Genomic DNA, 15,487 nt, shown 5'->3' with positions numbered 1-15,487 from the left:
TGCATGCGTCTTGCACCAACCATATCTAACCTTATCTCTAATCAATATGCATGTCATGCTCAGGCATACAAATGTGAAACAAGGATATATATAATATTGAGTTTGAGACATGATTGCATATCCAAATCTAGTTGTTTTATTTCATGTTTGAACTTAAGGGGCCACCGTATCAAGAAAATAGCTTATCCATCATTTTATATGACAACTCTGGATAGCACCATTGCCCTGTCTCTTGCTTGTGTATTCTTTATAATAAGCTTTATTCTCTTCATAATGCACAAGTATTATACGATCTATGTAAAGAGCCTCACCTTATTGCCACCTTCTTTGTAAACCAAAGTTATGGGCAAACTCTAAATGATTATATTAAGATGTTTTCGAATAAAAGTAATAAGTTTTATTTTATGTTGGAAAATCCCAAGGTTAGTTTCTCTGTTAGAAGAACTAGTTCAGAATCAAATGAACTATGACCTGTCTGACCAACGTGCAGCTAAGCTTCTTGACTTTTTGTAATGCTCGTGTCATGCCACATAAGACGTTTTAGCTAAAGGTGCAAACAATTGGTCTCTTTTGAATAATAATAAGTACCGAGACTGTGTATAGACAAAATTACTTTAGAATATGTACATGAATTTATACTAGAGATAAAAAAATGTTTAAATATTTTTTCCGAATGCGTAATTTGGAGTGTTTTTTATTTTAGTCCTGGTTAAATATTTGTGGTTATTATTATTACTATGTGTTTCTATTATTTGGAATATGATTTGGTATATAGTCTCCACTTAATAAAGGTTTGTAACGCGGTGACTTCTATTTTAGATTTTTCTATTTTTAAGTCAATTGTAATGCTATATATATAATAAACTCTTATTCCGAATAATAACAAGGCATTCTCTCTTATATTTTATATAGTAGTTATTAGTTTTTAACAATTGGTATCAGAGCTCTATTACTGGGGTCTGATCCATACTGAGTGTGTGAGAGAAATCATTGGAGTAAAAAAAAAGGTGTGTAGCAAGAAAGAAATTGCAATTTTCTTTAAAGTGGAAGGAGTTCGGGAGAATGGCGAAAAATGATAATAGTAGTTTAGCACAGTCGGCAATTCCCAAGTTTGATGGTCATTATGATCATTGGGCGATGTTGATGGAAAATTTTCTCCGTTCAAAAGAATATTGGGATCTCATTGAGAATGGGATATTAGTTATGGCAACAGGAGTAGAGCCAATAGAGGAGCAACAAAAATTGATTAAAGAGCAAAAGTTGAAGGACTTGAAGGCAAAAAATTATCTTTTTCAAGCAATTTCTCGTGATGTGCTTGAAACAATCCTTAATAAGGACACATCCAAAAGTATATGGGATTCAATGAAGCAAAAATGTAAGGGTTCAAACCGAGTTAAGAGGGCACAACTGCAAGCTTTACGAAAGGATTTTGAGATTCTTCATATGAAAGAAGGAGAAATTGTTAATTCTTATTTCTCTCGCACTCTAACCATTGCTAACAAAATGAAAGCTCATGGTGAAAGTATGAGTCAAACAATCATCACTGAGAAGATTTTGAGATTAATGGTCTCAAAATTTAATTATATAGTATGTTCAATTGAAGAATCCAACAACTTGGATACAATGACTATTGATGAGTTGCAAAGTAGTCTTCTTGTTCATGAACAAAGAATGACAAGCAATGTAGAAGAAGAACAAGTTCTTAAGATATCTCATGAAGATAGATATGGAAGATGAAGGGGTAGAGGCGTGTTTAGAGGAAGTCGAGGAAGAGGAAGAGGGTAACAACCCTATAATAAAGCAGTTGTAGAGTGTTTTCGGTGTCATCGGTTAGGACACTACCAATATGAGTGTCCTGATTGGGAGCAGAAGGCCAACTATGCTGAATTTGAAGAGAAAGAAGAAGAGGAGATATTATTAATGTCCTATGTTGAAATCAAACATGGTGAGAAGGAAGAAATGTGGTTTCTTGACTTTGGTTGCAGCAATCATATGAGTGGAAACAAAAAGTGGTTCTTAGATTTAGACGAAGGCTTCAGACATACTGTAAAACTTGGAAATGACAGTAGAATGGCTGTTATTGGAAAAGGATATGTTCGTATGCAAGTGAACGAATTTACTCAGGTAATTTCGAATGTTTACTATATTCCTGAGTTAAAGAACAATTTATTGAGCATAGGACAACTACAAGATAAAGACTTGTCTATTTTGAATCAACAAGGGATATGTATGATATATCATCCAACAAAAGGATTAATTATGGAAACAATCATGAGTGGAAATAAAATGTTCTGTTTGGTAGCTTCCATGATGCCAAATGAGTCTGCATGCTTTCAAAACGTGTCAGAAAATGAATCTTATCTTTGGCATTGTCGCTTTGGTCACTTAAGCTATCAAGGATTGAGGACACTTTTTTATAAGAAAATGGTAAACGGGTTACCTTCAATCCAAATTCCGAAGAAGCCATGTACAGAGTGTTTGATCGGTAAACAACATATAGATTCTATGTCTAAAAAGACCTTATGGAGAGCATCATATAAGCTTTAACTTGTGCACGCAGATATATGTGGACCCATTAAACCAGAATCAAATAGCAACAAAAGGTACTTCCTAAGTTTTATAGATGGTTTTACTCGTAAGACACGGATTTACTTCTTACATGAAAAATCAGAGGCTTTTGCAATGTTCAAAATTTTTAAAGCTTACGTTGAAAAGGAGTCTGGTGCATATATCACATCTTTGAGAACAGATAGAGGTGGTGAATTTATCTCAAATGAGTTTGAAGAATTTTGCAAAGTTCAAGGTATAAGCAGACAATTGACTGCAAGCTATACTCCTCAACAAAATGGAGTTGCTGAGAGAAAAAATAGGACGATTATGAACATGGTGCGCTCTATGTTGGTTGAGAAGAAAGTTCCTAAAATGTTTTGGCTCGAAGCTGTAAAATGGAGTGTGCATATTCTTAATAGATGTCCTACATTAGCTATACAAAACAAAACTCCAGAAGAGGCATGGAGTGGTGTATAGCCAACTATTAATTACTTTCGAGTTTTTGGATGTGTGGCTCATGCACATATTCCAGATCAAAAAAGAAGCAAGTTCGATGATAAGAGCAAGAAATGTGTTTTTCTAGGAGTAAGTGATGAATCAAAGGCCTACAAATTATATGATCCACTTTCCAAGAAAATAATCATTAGCAAGGATGTGATTTTTGAAGAAGATGTATGTTGGAACTGGGACAACAACAAAGATGTTTTAGAATGGAAAAATGATTATGAGAATGACATTCAAGAGAGGGGCAAGAATGGCAATGAAGAGGGGAGCAACAATGGAAATGGAGAGGGCGGAAACAATGATGATACAACAAATTCCATTGAATCTAATTCATCTTCTAGTGAATCACACGAGGATGAATCACCAAATATGGTGGAAGGGAGGGTACGAAGAGCACCTTCTTATTTGGCAGATTATGAAACTGGTGAAGGCTTATCTGATGAAGATAACTTGAATGCAATGATGATGTTTACAGAATATGATCCACTCTCATTTGAGGAAGCTAGAAAGAGCAATAAGTGGAGAGACGCAATGAAGGCGAAAATTGAATCAATAGAAAAGAACAAGACTTGGGAGCTTACTATTTTACCAAATGGAATCAAACCAATTGGAGTTAAGTGGATTTATAAAACTAAACTTAATGAGAATGGAAAGATAGATAAGTACAAGGCGAGACTAGTGGCGAAGGGGTATGCACAACAATATGGAGTTGACTACACTGAAGTATTTGCTCCAATGGCCAGATTGGATACCATTCGATTGATACCTGCTTTGGTTGCTCAACACAGTTGGGATGTTTTACAGTTGGATGTAAAGAGTGCATTTTTTCACGATGAACTTAATGAAGAGGTATTTGTGAAGCAACCATTAAGATATAAGAAGAAAGGTGAAGAAGAAAAAGTTTACAAGCTGAAAAAGGCGTTGTATGGCCTTAAGCAGGCACCAAGAGCATGGTATAGCAAGATAGAAGCATACTTTGTTCGAGAAGGTTTTGAAAAATGTTTTTGTGAACATACATTATTTACAAAAACAAAGGAAGGAAGCAAGTTGTTAATAGTAAGTCTTTATTTTGATGATTTAATATATATCGGGAATGATAGGAATATGTGTGAAGAATTTAAAGGAAGGAAGCAAGTTGTTAATAGCAAGTTGTTAATTATTAAAAACTAATAACTACCATATAAAATATAAGAGAGAATGCTATATATATATATATATATATATATATATATATATATATATATATATATATATATATATATATAGCAAAATCTTATTCTGAATAATAACAAGGCATTCTCTCTTATATTTTATATAGTAGTTATTAGTTTTTAACAATTAACAATTTGCTATTAACAACTTGCTTCCTTCCTTTAAATTCTTCACACATATTCCTATCATTCTCGGTATATATTAAATCATCAACATAAAGACTTACTATTAACAACTTCCTTCCTTCCTTTGTTTTTGTAAATAATGTATGTTCACAAAAACATTTTTCAAAACCTTCTCGAACAAAGTATGCTTCTATCTTGCTATACCATGCTCTTGGTGCCTGCTTAAGACCATACAACGCCTTTTTCAGCTTGTAAACTTTTTCTTCTTCACCTTTCTTCTCATATCCTAATGGTTGCTTCAAAAATACCTCTTCATTAAGTTCATCGTGAAGAAATGCACTCTTTACATTCAACTGTAAAACATCCCAACTGTGTTGAGCAGCCAAAGCAAGTATCAATCGAATGGTATCCAATCTGGCCACTGGAGTAAATACTTCAGTGTAGTCAACTCCATATTGTTGTGCATACCCCTTCGCCACTAGTCTCGCCTTGTACTTATCTATCTCTCCATTCTCATTGAGTTTAGTTTTATAAATCCACTTAACTCCAATTGGTTTGATTCCATTTGGTAAAATAGTAAGCTCCCAAGTCTTGTTCTTTTCTATTGATTCAATTTCCGCCTTCATTGCGTCTCTCCACTTATTTCTCTTTCTAGCTTCCTCAAATGAGAGTGGATCATCTTCTGTAAACATCATCGTTGCATTCAAGTTATCTTCATCAGATAAGCCTTCACCAGTTTCATAATCTGTCAAATAAGAAGGTGCTCTTCGTACCCCCCCTTCCACCATATTTGGTGATTCATCCTCGTGTGATTCACTAGAAGATGAATTAGATTCAATGGAATTTGTTATATCATCATTGTTTCCGCCCTCTTCATTGCCATTGTAGTTCCCCTCTTCATTTCAATTCTTGCCCCTCTCTTGAATGTCATTCTCATTGTCATTTTTCCATTCTAAAACATCTTTGTTGTTGTCCCAATTCCAACATACATCTTCTTCAAAAATCACATCCTTGCTAATGATTATTTTCTGGGAAAGTGGATCATATAATTTGTAGACCTTTGATTCATCACTTACTCCTAGAAAAACACATTTCTTGCTCTTATCATCTAACTTGCTTCTTTTTTGATCTGGAATATGTGCATGAGCCACACATCCAAAAACTCGAAAGTAATTAATAGTTGGCTTTACACCACTCCATGCCTCTTTTGGAGTTTTGTTTTGTACAGCTAATGTAGGACATCTATTAAGAATATGCACACTCCATTTTACAGCTTCGGGCCAAAACATTTTAGGAACTTTCTTCTCAACCAACATAGAGTGCACCATGTTCATAATCGTCCTATTTTTTCTCTCAGCAACTCCATTTTGTTGAGGAGTATAGGTTGCAGTCAACTGTCTGCTTATGCCTTGAACTTTGCAAAAATTTTCAAACTCATTTGAGGTAAGTTCACCACCTCTATCTGTTCTCAAAGATGTGATATATGCACCAGACTCCTTTTCAACATAAGCTTTAAAATTTTTGAACATTGCAAAAGCCTCTGATTTTTCATGTAAGAAGTAAATCCATGTCTTACGAGTAAAATCATCTATAAAACTTAGGAAGTACCTTTTGTTGCTATTTGATTCTGGTTTAATGGGTCCACATATATCCGCGTGCACAAGTTAAAGCTTATATGATGCTCTCCATAAGGTCTTTTTAGACATAGGATCTCTATGTTGTTTACCGGTCAAACACTCTGTACATAGCTTCTTCGGAATTTGGATTGAAGGTAACCCGTTTACCATTTTCTTATAAAAAGTGTCCTCAATCCTTGATAGCTTAAGTGACCAAAGCGACAATGCCAAAGATAAGATTCATTTTCTGACACGTTTTGAAAGCATGCAGACTCATTTGGCATCATGGAAGCTACCAAGCAGAACATTTTATTTCCACTCATGATTGTTTCCATAATTAATCCTTTTGTTGGATGATATATCATACATTTCCCTTATTGAATCAAAATAGATAAGCCTTTATCTTGTAGTTGTCTTATGCTTAATAAATTGTTCTTTAACTCAGGAATATAGTAAACATTCGAAATTACCTGAGTAAATCCGTTCACTTGCATACGAACATTTCCTTTTCCAATAACAGCCATTCTACTGTCATTTCCAAGTTTTACAGTATGTCTGAAGCCTTTGTCTAAATCTAAGAACCACTTTTTGTTTCCACTCATATGATTGCTGCAACCAGAGTCAAGAAACCACACTTCTTCCTTTTCACCATGTTTGATTTCAACATAGGACATTAATAATATCTCCTCTTCTTCTTTCTCTTCAAATTCAACATAGTTGGCCTTCTGCTCCCAATCAGGAGACTCATATTGGTAGTGTCCTAACCGATGACACCGAAAACACTCTACAACTGCTTTATTATAGGGTTGTTGCCCTCTTCCTCTTCCTCGACTTCCTCTAAACACGCCTCTACCCCTTCCTCTTCCATATCTATCTTCATGAGATATATAAGAACTTGTTCTTCTTCTACATTGCTTGTCATTCTTTGTTCATGAACAAGAAGACTACTTTGCAACTCATCAATAGTCATTGTATCCAAGTTGTTGGATTCTTCAATTGAACATACCACATAATTAAATTTTGAGACCATTGATCTCAAAATCTTCTCAGTGATGATTGTTTGACTCATACTTTCACCATGAGCTTTCATTTTGTTAGCAATGGTTAGAGTGCGAGAGAAATAATAATTAACAGTTTCTCCTTCTTTCATATGAAGAATCTCAAAATCCTTCCGTAAAGCTTGCAATTGTGCCCTCTTAACTCGGTTTGAACCCTTACATTTTTGCTTCATTGAATCCCATATACTTTTGGACGTGTCCTTATTAAGGATTATTTCAAGCACATCACGAGAAATTGCTTGAAAAAGGTAATTTTTTGCCTTCAAGTCCTTCAACTTTTGCTCTTTAATCAATTTTTGTTGCTCCTCTGTTGGCTCTACTCCTGTTGCCATAACTAATATCCCATTCTCAATGAGATTCCAATATTCTTTTGAACGGAGAAAATTTTCCATCAACATCGCCCGATGATCATAATGACCATCAAACTTGGGAATTGCCGACTGAGCGAAACTACTATTATCACTTTTCGCCATTCTCCCGAACTCCTTCCACTTTAAAGAAAATTGTAATTTCTTTCTTGCTACACACCTTTTTTTTTACTCCAATGATTTCTCTCACACACACTCAGTATGGATCAGGCCCCAGTAATGGAGCTCTGATACCAATTGTTAAAAACTAATAACTATTATATAAAATATAAGAGAGAATGCATTGTTATTATTCGGAATAAGAGTTTGCTATATATATAGCATTACAATTGACTTAAAAATAGAAAAATCTAAAATAGAAGCCACTGCGTTACAAGCCTTTATTAAGTGGAGACTAAATACCAAGTCATATTCCTAATAACAGAAACATATAGTAATAATAATAACCACAAATATTTAACTCTTATATTTTTTCCGAATGCGTAATTTAGAGTGTTTTTTATTTTAGTCCTTAACTCTACTTTTTTAGATGAAGTTTATGATTGTTGATTTCTTTTTGGAGTTATCTTTGGCGTTAAAAATGATGTGGTCAACGTTGATGTAGAATTATTTTTTAATATTTCTTTTATGATGCTCTATAATTACGTAGAAAGTCTTGTTTGATGGTTTTAAAAAGATGACTAAATCTAAAATATAAATTATATTCAAACTCCTCTTTCATCTTTCTCTACTCAAATTAGTATTCTTACTCAAATTAGTATTCTTACAAAGATGACTAAATCTAAAATATAAATTATATTCAAACTCCTTGTTTATCTTTCTCTACTCAAATTAGTATTCTTACAGGTTGCCTTCCATTTCTGCACAGTGAGGCATGACCACATCCTTAGTTGAAAACTCGACTCCGTTTCAAATCTCAGTATGTGGTTGCAATAGATCAATGAGGATGTACATTTTGAATTCCACTAAAAACCTTAAACGAAGATATTGAAAGTGTGTGAATTTTGGGATAATGTTCAATATTGATTGTTCATCTGTTAATGATAATTCGGGGGTAATGTCTCATTATTTAATCTTGCAATTGTTTCTTGAATTTATCCTCCTTAACTCTGCAGAGGATCTTTACAATAGGTTGTATTATTTGGATGCATCACCTTCAAATAAAGCCTTTCCAATTTGTTTGGCTTTCCATGCCCTATGCATAGTTATGATGAGATAATTAATTACTCATAATCTCAAAAACAATATCACGAATCTTATTTCAAAAACAATATCATGAATCTTAACATCACTAGAAGATCTCGTCATAGCTGCCATAGTCTTAGTAATCCACTTAGAATTGGCTGAATTATTATTCAATATCCTACCACACGTGTGAGTACCAACTAATTTCTTCATTCTATACATGTGCTTATTTTCAACTTTACTTACAAGTGTAAAAAATTCACATATGCCCTTGCAAATTACCCTTACTTTAACTTTGTCATTTTTCATATACTTTACCCTTGCTTTAACACTGATCATTCAGTAATTGCTTCCATAAATTCATCAAGTGATCCAAACTCCAATCCTATTTTGAACTTGTAATTCTTGTCTAACTCCTCCATCTTAAACCTATAATACGTTGGTTCCTTATCTTAATATTAAGCATCAGGGTCATAACTGCCAAGCTCATCACTAGCATAGTTAGTCTCCATCTCATTGTCCACACCACTAGATGAACCTATATTATCAACACCAATTGATATTCTTTGTAGTGCGTATGTCCTTACTTGCTACAAGTTTTACCCTGCTCTTTGCGTCCTGACCTCAGCTTGTTTATTAATTATATCAAAATCATCATCCAACCAAATAACCCTTTCATCCTCACTATCATCAAATGATATGTCGTCACATTCAAAGTCACTATCATCACTACCATCATGTTCATCTTCTTCAACATTATTTCCAACATCAACTGCTTCATATTCTTCAACATTATTTCCAACATCAACTACTTCATCTTCTTCAACATTAACTTCTTCAACATTAACTTCATCAATGTCTTTAACATTATGATTAACATATATGTGCACTACGTAGTTCATTTCAACAACATATTTATAAACCTCGTTAACATCACTATCACCAACCATTCTACTGTACTAGTTTGCATCATTGTTATACCATCATAATCAATATTCTGAATGATCAAGCTGAGTAATCTCTTTCACAATACCAGTAGTTTCAAAGAAGCTCCACATATCAGGATCAATGTCTACTACAAGTTTATCTCCCCTTTGTAATATATTACATAGTCCCAAATAAAGCTATTCCATAATGAAAATTCAAACTAAAATTCATCCCTGAAAATTTCAAGAACATAAAGAAAAGAATCAAATCTTATGATTTGAATTGTGAAAAAATATAGAACCTGGTTAATTGAAGAATCTTCTACTTGAATCGTTCGTCTTCCTCAATCGTGTTCTTGAATCGTCTACCACATTCGAAGGATACCTTCTTCTACATCAGTCATGTACCACACTGAATAGTTCTTCCTCTTCTTAATGCAATCGCATCCCATACATGTCTTCCTATTTTTTCTATTTTAAAACCCTAATTTGCAGGGACTAAATGTAAAAATGTATTTGGATTTTTTGGGCATTTTTCGGTGGGAAACTATAGGCTCCACGTAATAATAGAGTTTCAGAAGAGAAAATTGAAAAATATTTTTACATCATCAACGTTAGACACATAATCTTTTTTTAACATAAGTTTAACATAAGATATTAACGCAAAAAAAAATCAATAGTTAGAGACTTCATCAATAAAAAAAATTTAGGGACTAAAATAAAAAACACAACAAATTACAGGCACAAAAAGATTATTTAAGCTTAAATTTTTTATCAGGAGGAGTATTAACTTCCACACACACTAAAAAGGTAATTTATACTTGTGTGATTTGAAAATGTTTCTATATGTTACTATAAGTTTCATGGGCTTGACTTATATGACTTTAGGGCGGGATAATCATGTCCATTAGATTAACCAATAAGTGTATATTATATTATATATTTAAAATAAGAATAATTAATTATCAACTCCCTTAACTTAATTTAATATTCTGTTTTAGTTACTTAACTTAAAAATATTATAAATTAGTCCCTTAACATCAATTTTGTTATCCTATTTGGCCCATTCTGTCAATTTCTGAAGAAAAAAAACCAAGTTTTGGTGACGTGGCATGATAACCAGGTCATTGGTACATATCTGAGTCAAAATATGTAGTTAAAAATTGCTACAATGTTTAAACTGCATGAGTTTTATTTTTGGGAAATTCCACCGTTTGAATCATGTATCAGTTTTTAATTACATATGCTGATTTAGATTTGTACAAATGGTCCTGTTGTCACACCATGCCACAAAAATTTAATATTTGTTTTTTCATAAATTGACGGAAGAGACAAATAGGATAACATAAGTGAAATTAAGAGACTAACTTGTAAGGTTTTTTAATTAAGGTGTTAAAGTGAAACATTAAATTAAATTAAGAGACTTAACATGTATTAAACGATTAAAATACTATTTCTCAATTAAAAGATTTTACAATGTATCATAAGAAGAACATTTCTCATTTTGAAGAAAAAAAAGCAACGTTGTCTTCATTCAGTTGTTTCCCTCCTTGCCGGAGTTGAATTAAACCATGCGATGCCGTCACGCCGCCATTGGATAATCACCGTCGTCGACCTTCTACCCATCTTAAATCTTCATATTGTGGTGGTTCTTTTTCTTCTATATGCATAAAATTTCTTCTTTTACAAAATAATAAAATCTGTGATCTTTGATTTGAACTATGAATTTAAGGGAGAGATAAAATTATGGGTTTGGAAAATTTCCTTAGCTATAAGAAGTTTGGTGTTTCTCTTTATTGAGATTTTTAGGTTATCAATTTTTGAATTAAATTTCAACATTTTAAAGAAGTTACAATATTCTCAATTATGTTTTCTTATCCATTGAAGTTTATGAATTTTGTATTGTTAGGTAAAGAAGTTATAAAAAAATAAAAGTGATTTCATATTTTCTACGATTAACACTATTTATGAACAATAGAAAATGACAAGTTATAATAATTTATTTATAATTGGTGTGGATTAATAATCCATTGAAGAGGTTAATGGATACAACTACCTTCACTTGTATAGTTTTGTTTAAAAAGTTGTTCTCCTAATAATATGTTTAATGTTTAATGTTTAATGGAAATTGAGAACATATTTCGTTCGTTTTATTCTTTTACTCACTTATCAAATTCTTTCATTTCACTTGCATAGTTTGATCAAAGATGACATCTTCAAATATTAATTAGAAATCAATAGTTGGAATAAAATTTAACAATATAGACGAAGCTTATCAACTTTGGCTTGCTTATAATCCACACATTGGATTCAAAGTTAGAAAATATTATGCAAACAAAAATAAAGATGACACTATATATCATTATGTAGATTTGTTTGTTCTAAAGAAGGATTAAAAAAGATAAACAAAACAAACGTCTTTATTAGTATTCAGAGAGTCAAGACTAGAACAGATTGCAAAGCAAGAATTTCATTTAGATGTCATAATGAAAAGTACAACCATGTTGTTCAACCTCGAGAGACAACACACATGCTTGCATCATGATGATAATTAGTATTTTTCTTGTTATATATGCACCATTTAATGAGACAGACATTGGAGCGTTACATTCATTGAAAATGATGCATTACTATTCTTTTTGGAGTAGCTTCTTTTTTGCACATCACTTAATGACAGTGTATTTTTATAGTATCTATTATATTGTACATGACTAATGTTATGTAGGTCCGTTGCTAGTTTTTTGCTTATTAGATAATAAAAACAATGTTTGTTGTTGTTTTGGATGCATCATTTAATGCTGACTATTACTTTTTTTGCCCTTTACTAAATGTAAAATTTTATATTGTTAAAGTGTTATATAATGGTATATAGAATTTTTTATCAAAATAACCAAGTTCCGATACTTTAACTCCAAACTAACCAAATTTCTCCCATAATTTTCAATATGCTCATGTTTCAAACAAATAAAAATTAAAGTCGTACATGGGACTTTAGGTTTATTGCCTGTTTGATTAATACCGATTTCGTACTTGTATTCGTATAAAAGTTAAATTTTTGGTAAATTTGTTTGAACTAATTTTGATAAATTTGTTTGACCTAACTTTGGTAAATTTTAAACCTAAGTTAAAATTTTGAACAAAAAATGGATAAATTTAAGGTTGTGTTTTACTCAAAGGGATGTTTTGTACAAGACCCTAACATAAGATATGATGGAGGGAAAATATATGCTTTTACTGGTCAAGATCCCGATTGCTGGTCTTTTTTTGAAGTCGGTGACTTAGTTTAAGTGATTGACCCTGAGTTTGATTTAGGTTGTGTTATGATATGGTGGAAACATGATGAAGGATCTTTTGAAGAAGATTTAAAACCATTTAGCGATGATGGAGATGCTTCTGAGCTAGCTGTGTATGTTGTTGAAAATAATTGTGAAGTTGAGATATTCTGTGAGGAAAAACTAGTTACAGGGGAGACCACCTTTATGGACAGGGTTAAAGATAAAGGAAAGGGGAATACATGCGATGAAGATGATGACAAATTAAGTTAAAGTAGTGGTGATTTTAATGATGAATCTATTAGGGTGTACACTTTGATTATAGTGAGAAGGAGATAATGAAAGGGTTTGATGAAAGGCTTGATGAAGGGCTTGGTGAAGGGGTTGATGTAGGTGTTGATGGAGAATCTATAACTGAACCTGTTGCTAACAATGAGGCCCCAAGTGAACCAGACAAGAAGATATTTATCACATAAGGGATGGGTAAGGAACACGTCATTGAAGATTCATACATGACTGATGAACTAGATAGTGGAGGTGATGATGACAGCTGTTGCCTTCCTTGTCGGAGTTGAATTGAACCATGCGATGTCGTCGCGCCGCCATTGGATAATCACCGTCGTCGATCTTCCACCCACCTTAAATCTTCAGATTGTGGTGGGTCTTTTTCTTCTATATGCATAAAACGTCTTCTTTTACAAAATAATGAAATCTTTGATTTGAACTATGAATTTAAGGGAGAAATTAGATTATGGGTTTGAGAAATTTCTTTAACTATAAGAAGTTTAGTGTTTCTCTTTATTGAGATTTTTAGGTTATGAACTTTTGAACTAAATTTCAACATTTTCAAGAAGTTACAATATCCTCTATTATGTTTTCCTATCCAATGAAATTTATGAATTCTGTATTGTTTGGTAAAGGAGTTATAAAAAAAATAAAAGTGATTTCATATTTTCTGCGATTAACACTATTTATGAACAATAGAAAATGAAAAGTTATAATAATTTATTTATAATGGGTGTGGACTAATAATCCAATGATACTACCTTCACTTGTATCACTTGTATAGCTTTGTTTAAAAAGTTGTTCTCCTAATAATATGTTTAATGTTTAATGGAAATTGAGAACATATTTCGTTCATTTTATTCTTTTACTCACTTATCAAATTCTTTCATTTCACTTGTATAGTTTGATCAAAAATGACATCTTCAAATATTAATTAGAAATCAATTGTTGGAATGAAATTTAACAATATAGACGAAGTTTATCAACTTTGGCTTGTTTATAATGCAGATATTGGCTTCAGAGTTAGAAAATGTTATGAAAACAAAAATAAAGATGACACTATATCATCATGTAGATTTGTTTGTTCTAAAGAAGGATTAAAAAAGATAAACAAAACAAACGTCTTTGTTAGCATTCAGAGAGTCGTGACTAGAACAGATTGCAAAGCAAGAATTTCACTTAGATGTCATAATGAAAAGTTTGTCGTTAATGAATTTGTAGAGGACCACAACCATGTTGTTCAACCTCGAGAGACAACACACATGCTTGCATCATGGTGATAATTAGTATTTTTCTTGTTATATATGCACCATTTAATGAGATAGACATTGGAGTGTTACACTGATTTAAAATGATGCATTATTATTCTTTTTGGAGTAGCTTCTTTTTTACACATCACTTAATGACTTAGTGATTTTTTATAATGTCTATTATATTGTACATGACTAATGTTATGTAGGTCTGTTGCTAGTTTTTTGCTTATCAGATAATGAAAACAATGTCTGATGTTGTTTTGTGTGCATCAGTTAATGCCGACTATTGCTTTTTTCCCTTTACTAAATGTAGAGTCTTATATTGTTAAAGTGTTATATAATGGTATATAGATTTTTTTTATCAAAATAACCAAGTTCCGAAACTTTAACTCCAAACTAACCAAATTTCTCCCATAATTTTCAATATACTCATATTCCAAACAAATACAAATTAAAGTCGTACATGGCATTTTAGATTTATTGTCTGCTTTGATTAATACCGATTTCGTACTTGTATTCGTATAAAAGTTACATTTTTGGTAAATCTGTTTGAACTAATTTTGGTAAATTTACTTGACCTAACTTTGGTAAATTTTAAACCTAAGTTAAAATTTTGAATAAAAAATCGATAAATTTAAGGTTGTGTTTTATTCAAAGGGCTGTTTTGTAAAAGACCCTAACATAAGATATGATGGAGGGAAAATATATACTTTTACCGGTCAAGATCTCGATTACTGGTATTTTTTTTGAAGCTGGTGGCTTAGTTAAAGTGATTGACCCTGAGTTTGATTTGGGTTGTGTTATGATGTGGTGGAAACATGATGAAGAATCTTTTGAAGAAGATTTAAAACCATTTAGCGATTATGGAGATGCTTCTGAGTTAGTTGTGTATGCTGTTGGAAATAATTGTGAAGTTGAGATATTCTGTGAGCCAAAACTAGTTACAGGTATGACCACCTTTATGGACAGGGTTAAAGATGAATGAAAGGGGAAGACATGTGATGAAGATGATGACAATTTAAGTGAAAGTAGTGGTGATTTTAGTGATGAATCTATGAGGGGTGTACACTTTGATGATAGTGAGAAGGGGAGAATGAAATGGTTTGATGAAGGGTTTGATGAAGGGCTTGGTG

General features: G+C 32.3%; 2 protein-coding genes across 2 annotated transcripts; one reads left to right on the top strand and one right to left on the bottom strand.

Moving 5' to 3' along the window:
• The first annotated feature begins 1,062 nt into the window (after positions 1–1,062).
• Positions 1,063–1,737, top strand: LOC127080341 (uncharacterized). The gene has a single exon (XM_051020669.1). The coding sequence runs from the start codon at positions 1,063–1,065 to the stop codon at positions 1,735–1,737; it is 675 nt and encodes a 224-aa protein (XP_050876626.1).
• Positions 1,738–6,791: 5,054 nt separating this feature from the next.
• Positions 6,792–7,538, bottom strand: LOC127080339 (uncharacterized). Its single transcript, XM_051020668.1, has one exon. The coding sequence runs from the start codon at positions 7,536–7,538 to the stop codon at positions 6,792–6,794; it is 747 nt and encodes a 248-aa protein (XP_050876625.1).
• Between the last annotated feature and the right edge of the window lie 7,949 nt (positions 7,539–15,487).

The sequence above is a fragment of the Lathyrus oleraceus genome, chromosome 5, assembly GCF_024323335.1.
Source record: "Lathyrus oleraceus cultivar Zhongwan6 chromosome 5, CAAS_Psat_ZW6_1.0, whole genome shotgun sequence".
NCBI lineage: Eukaryota > Viridiplantae > Streptophyta > Magnoliopsida > Fabales > Fabaceae > Lathyrus > Lathyrus oleraceus.
The sequence above is the reverse complement of the archived record's forward strand: the minus strand, read 5'-3'. Positions and strand labels throughout refer to the sequence as shown.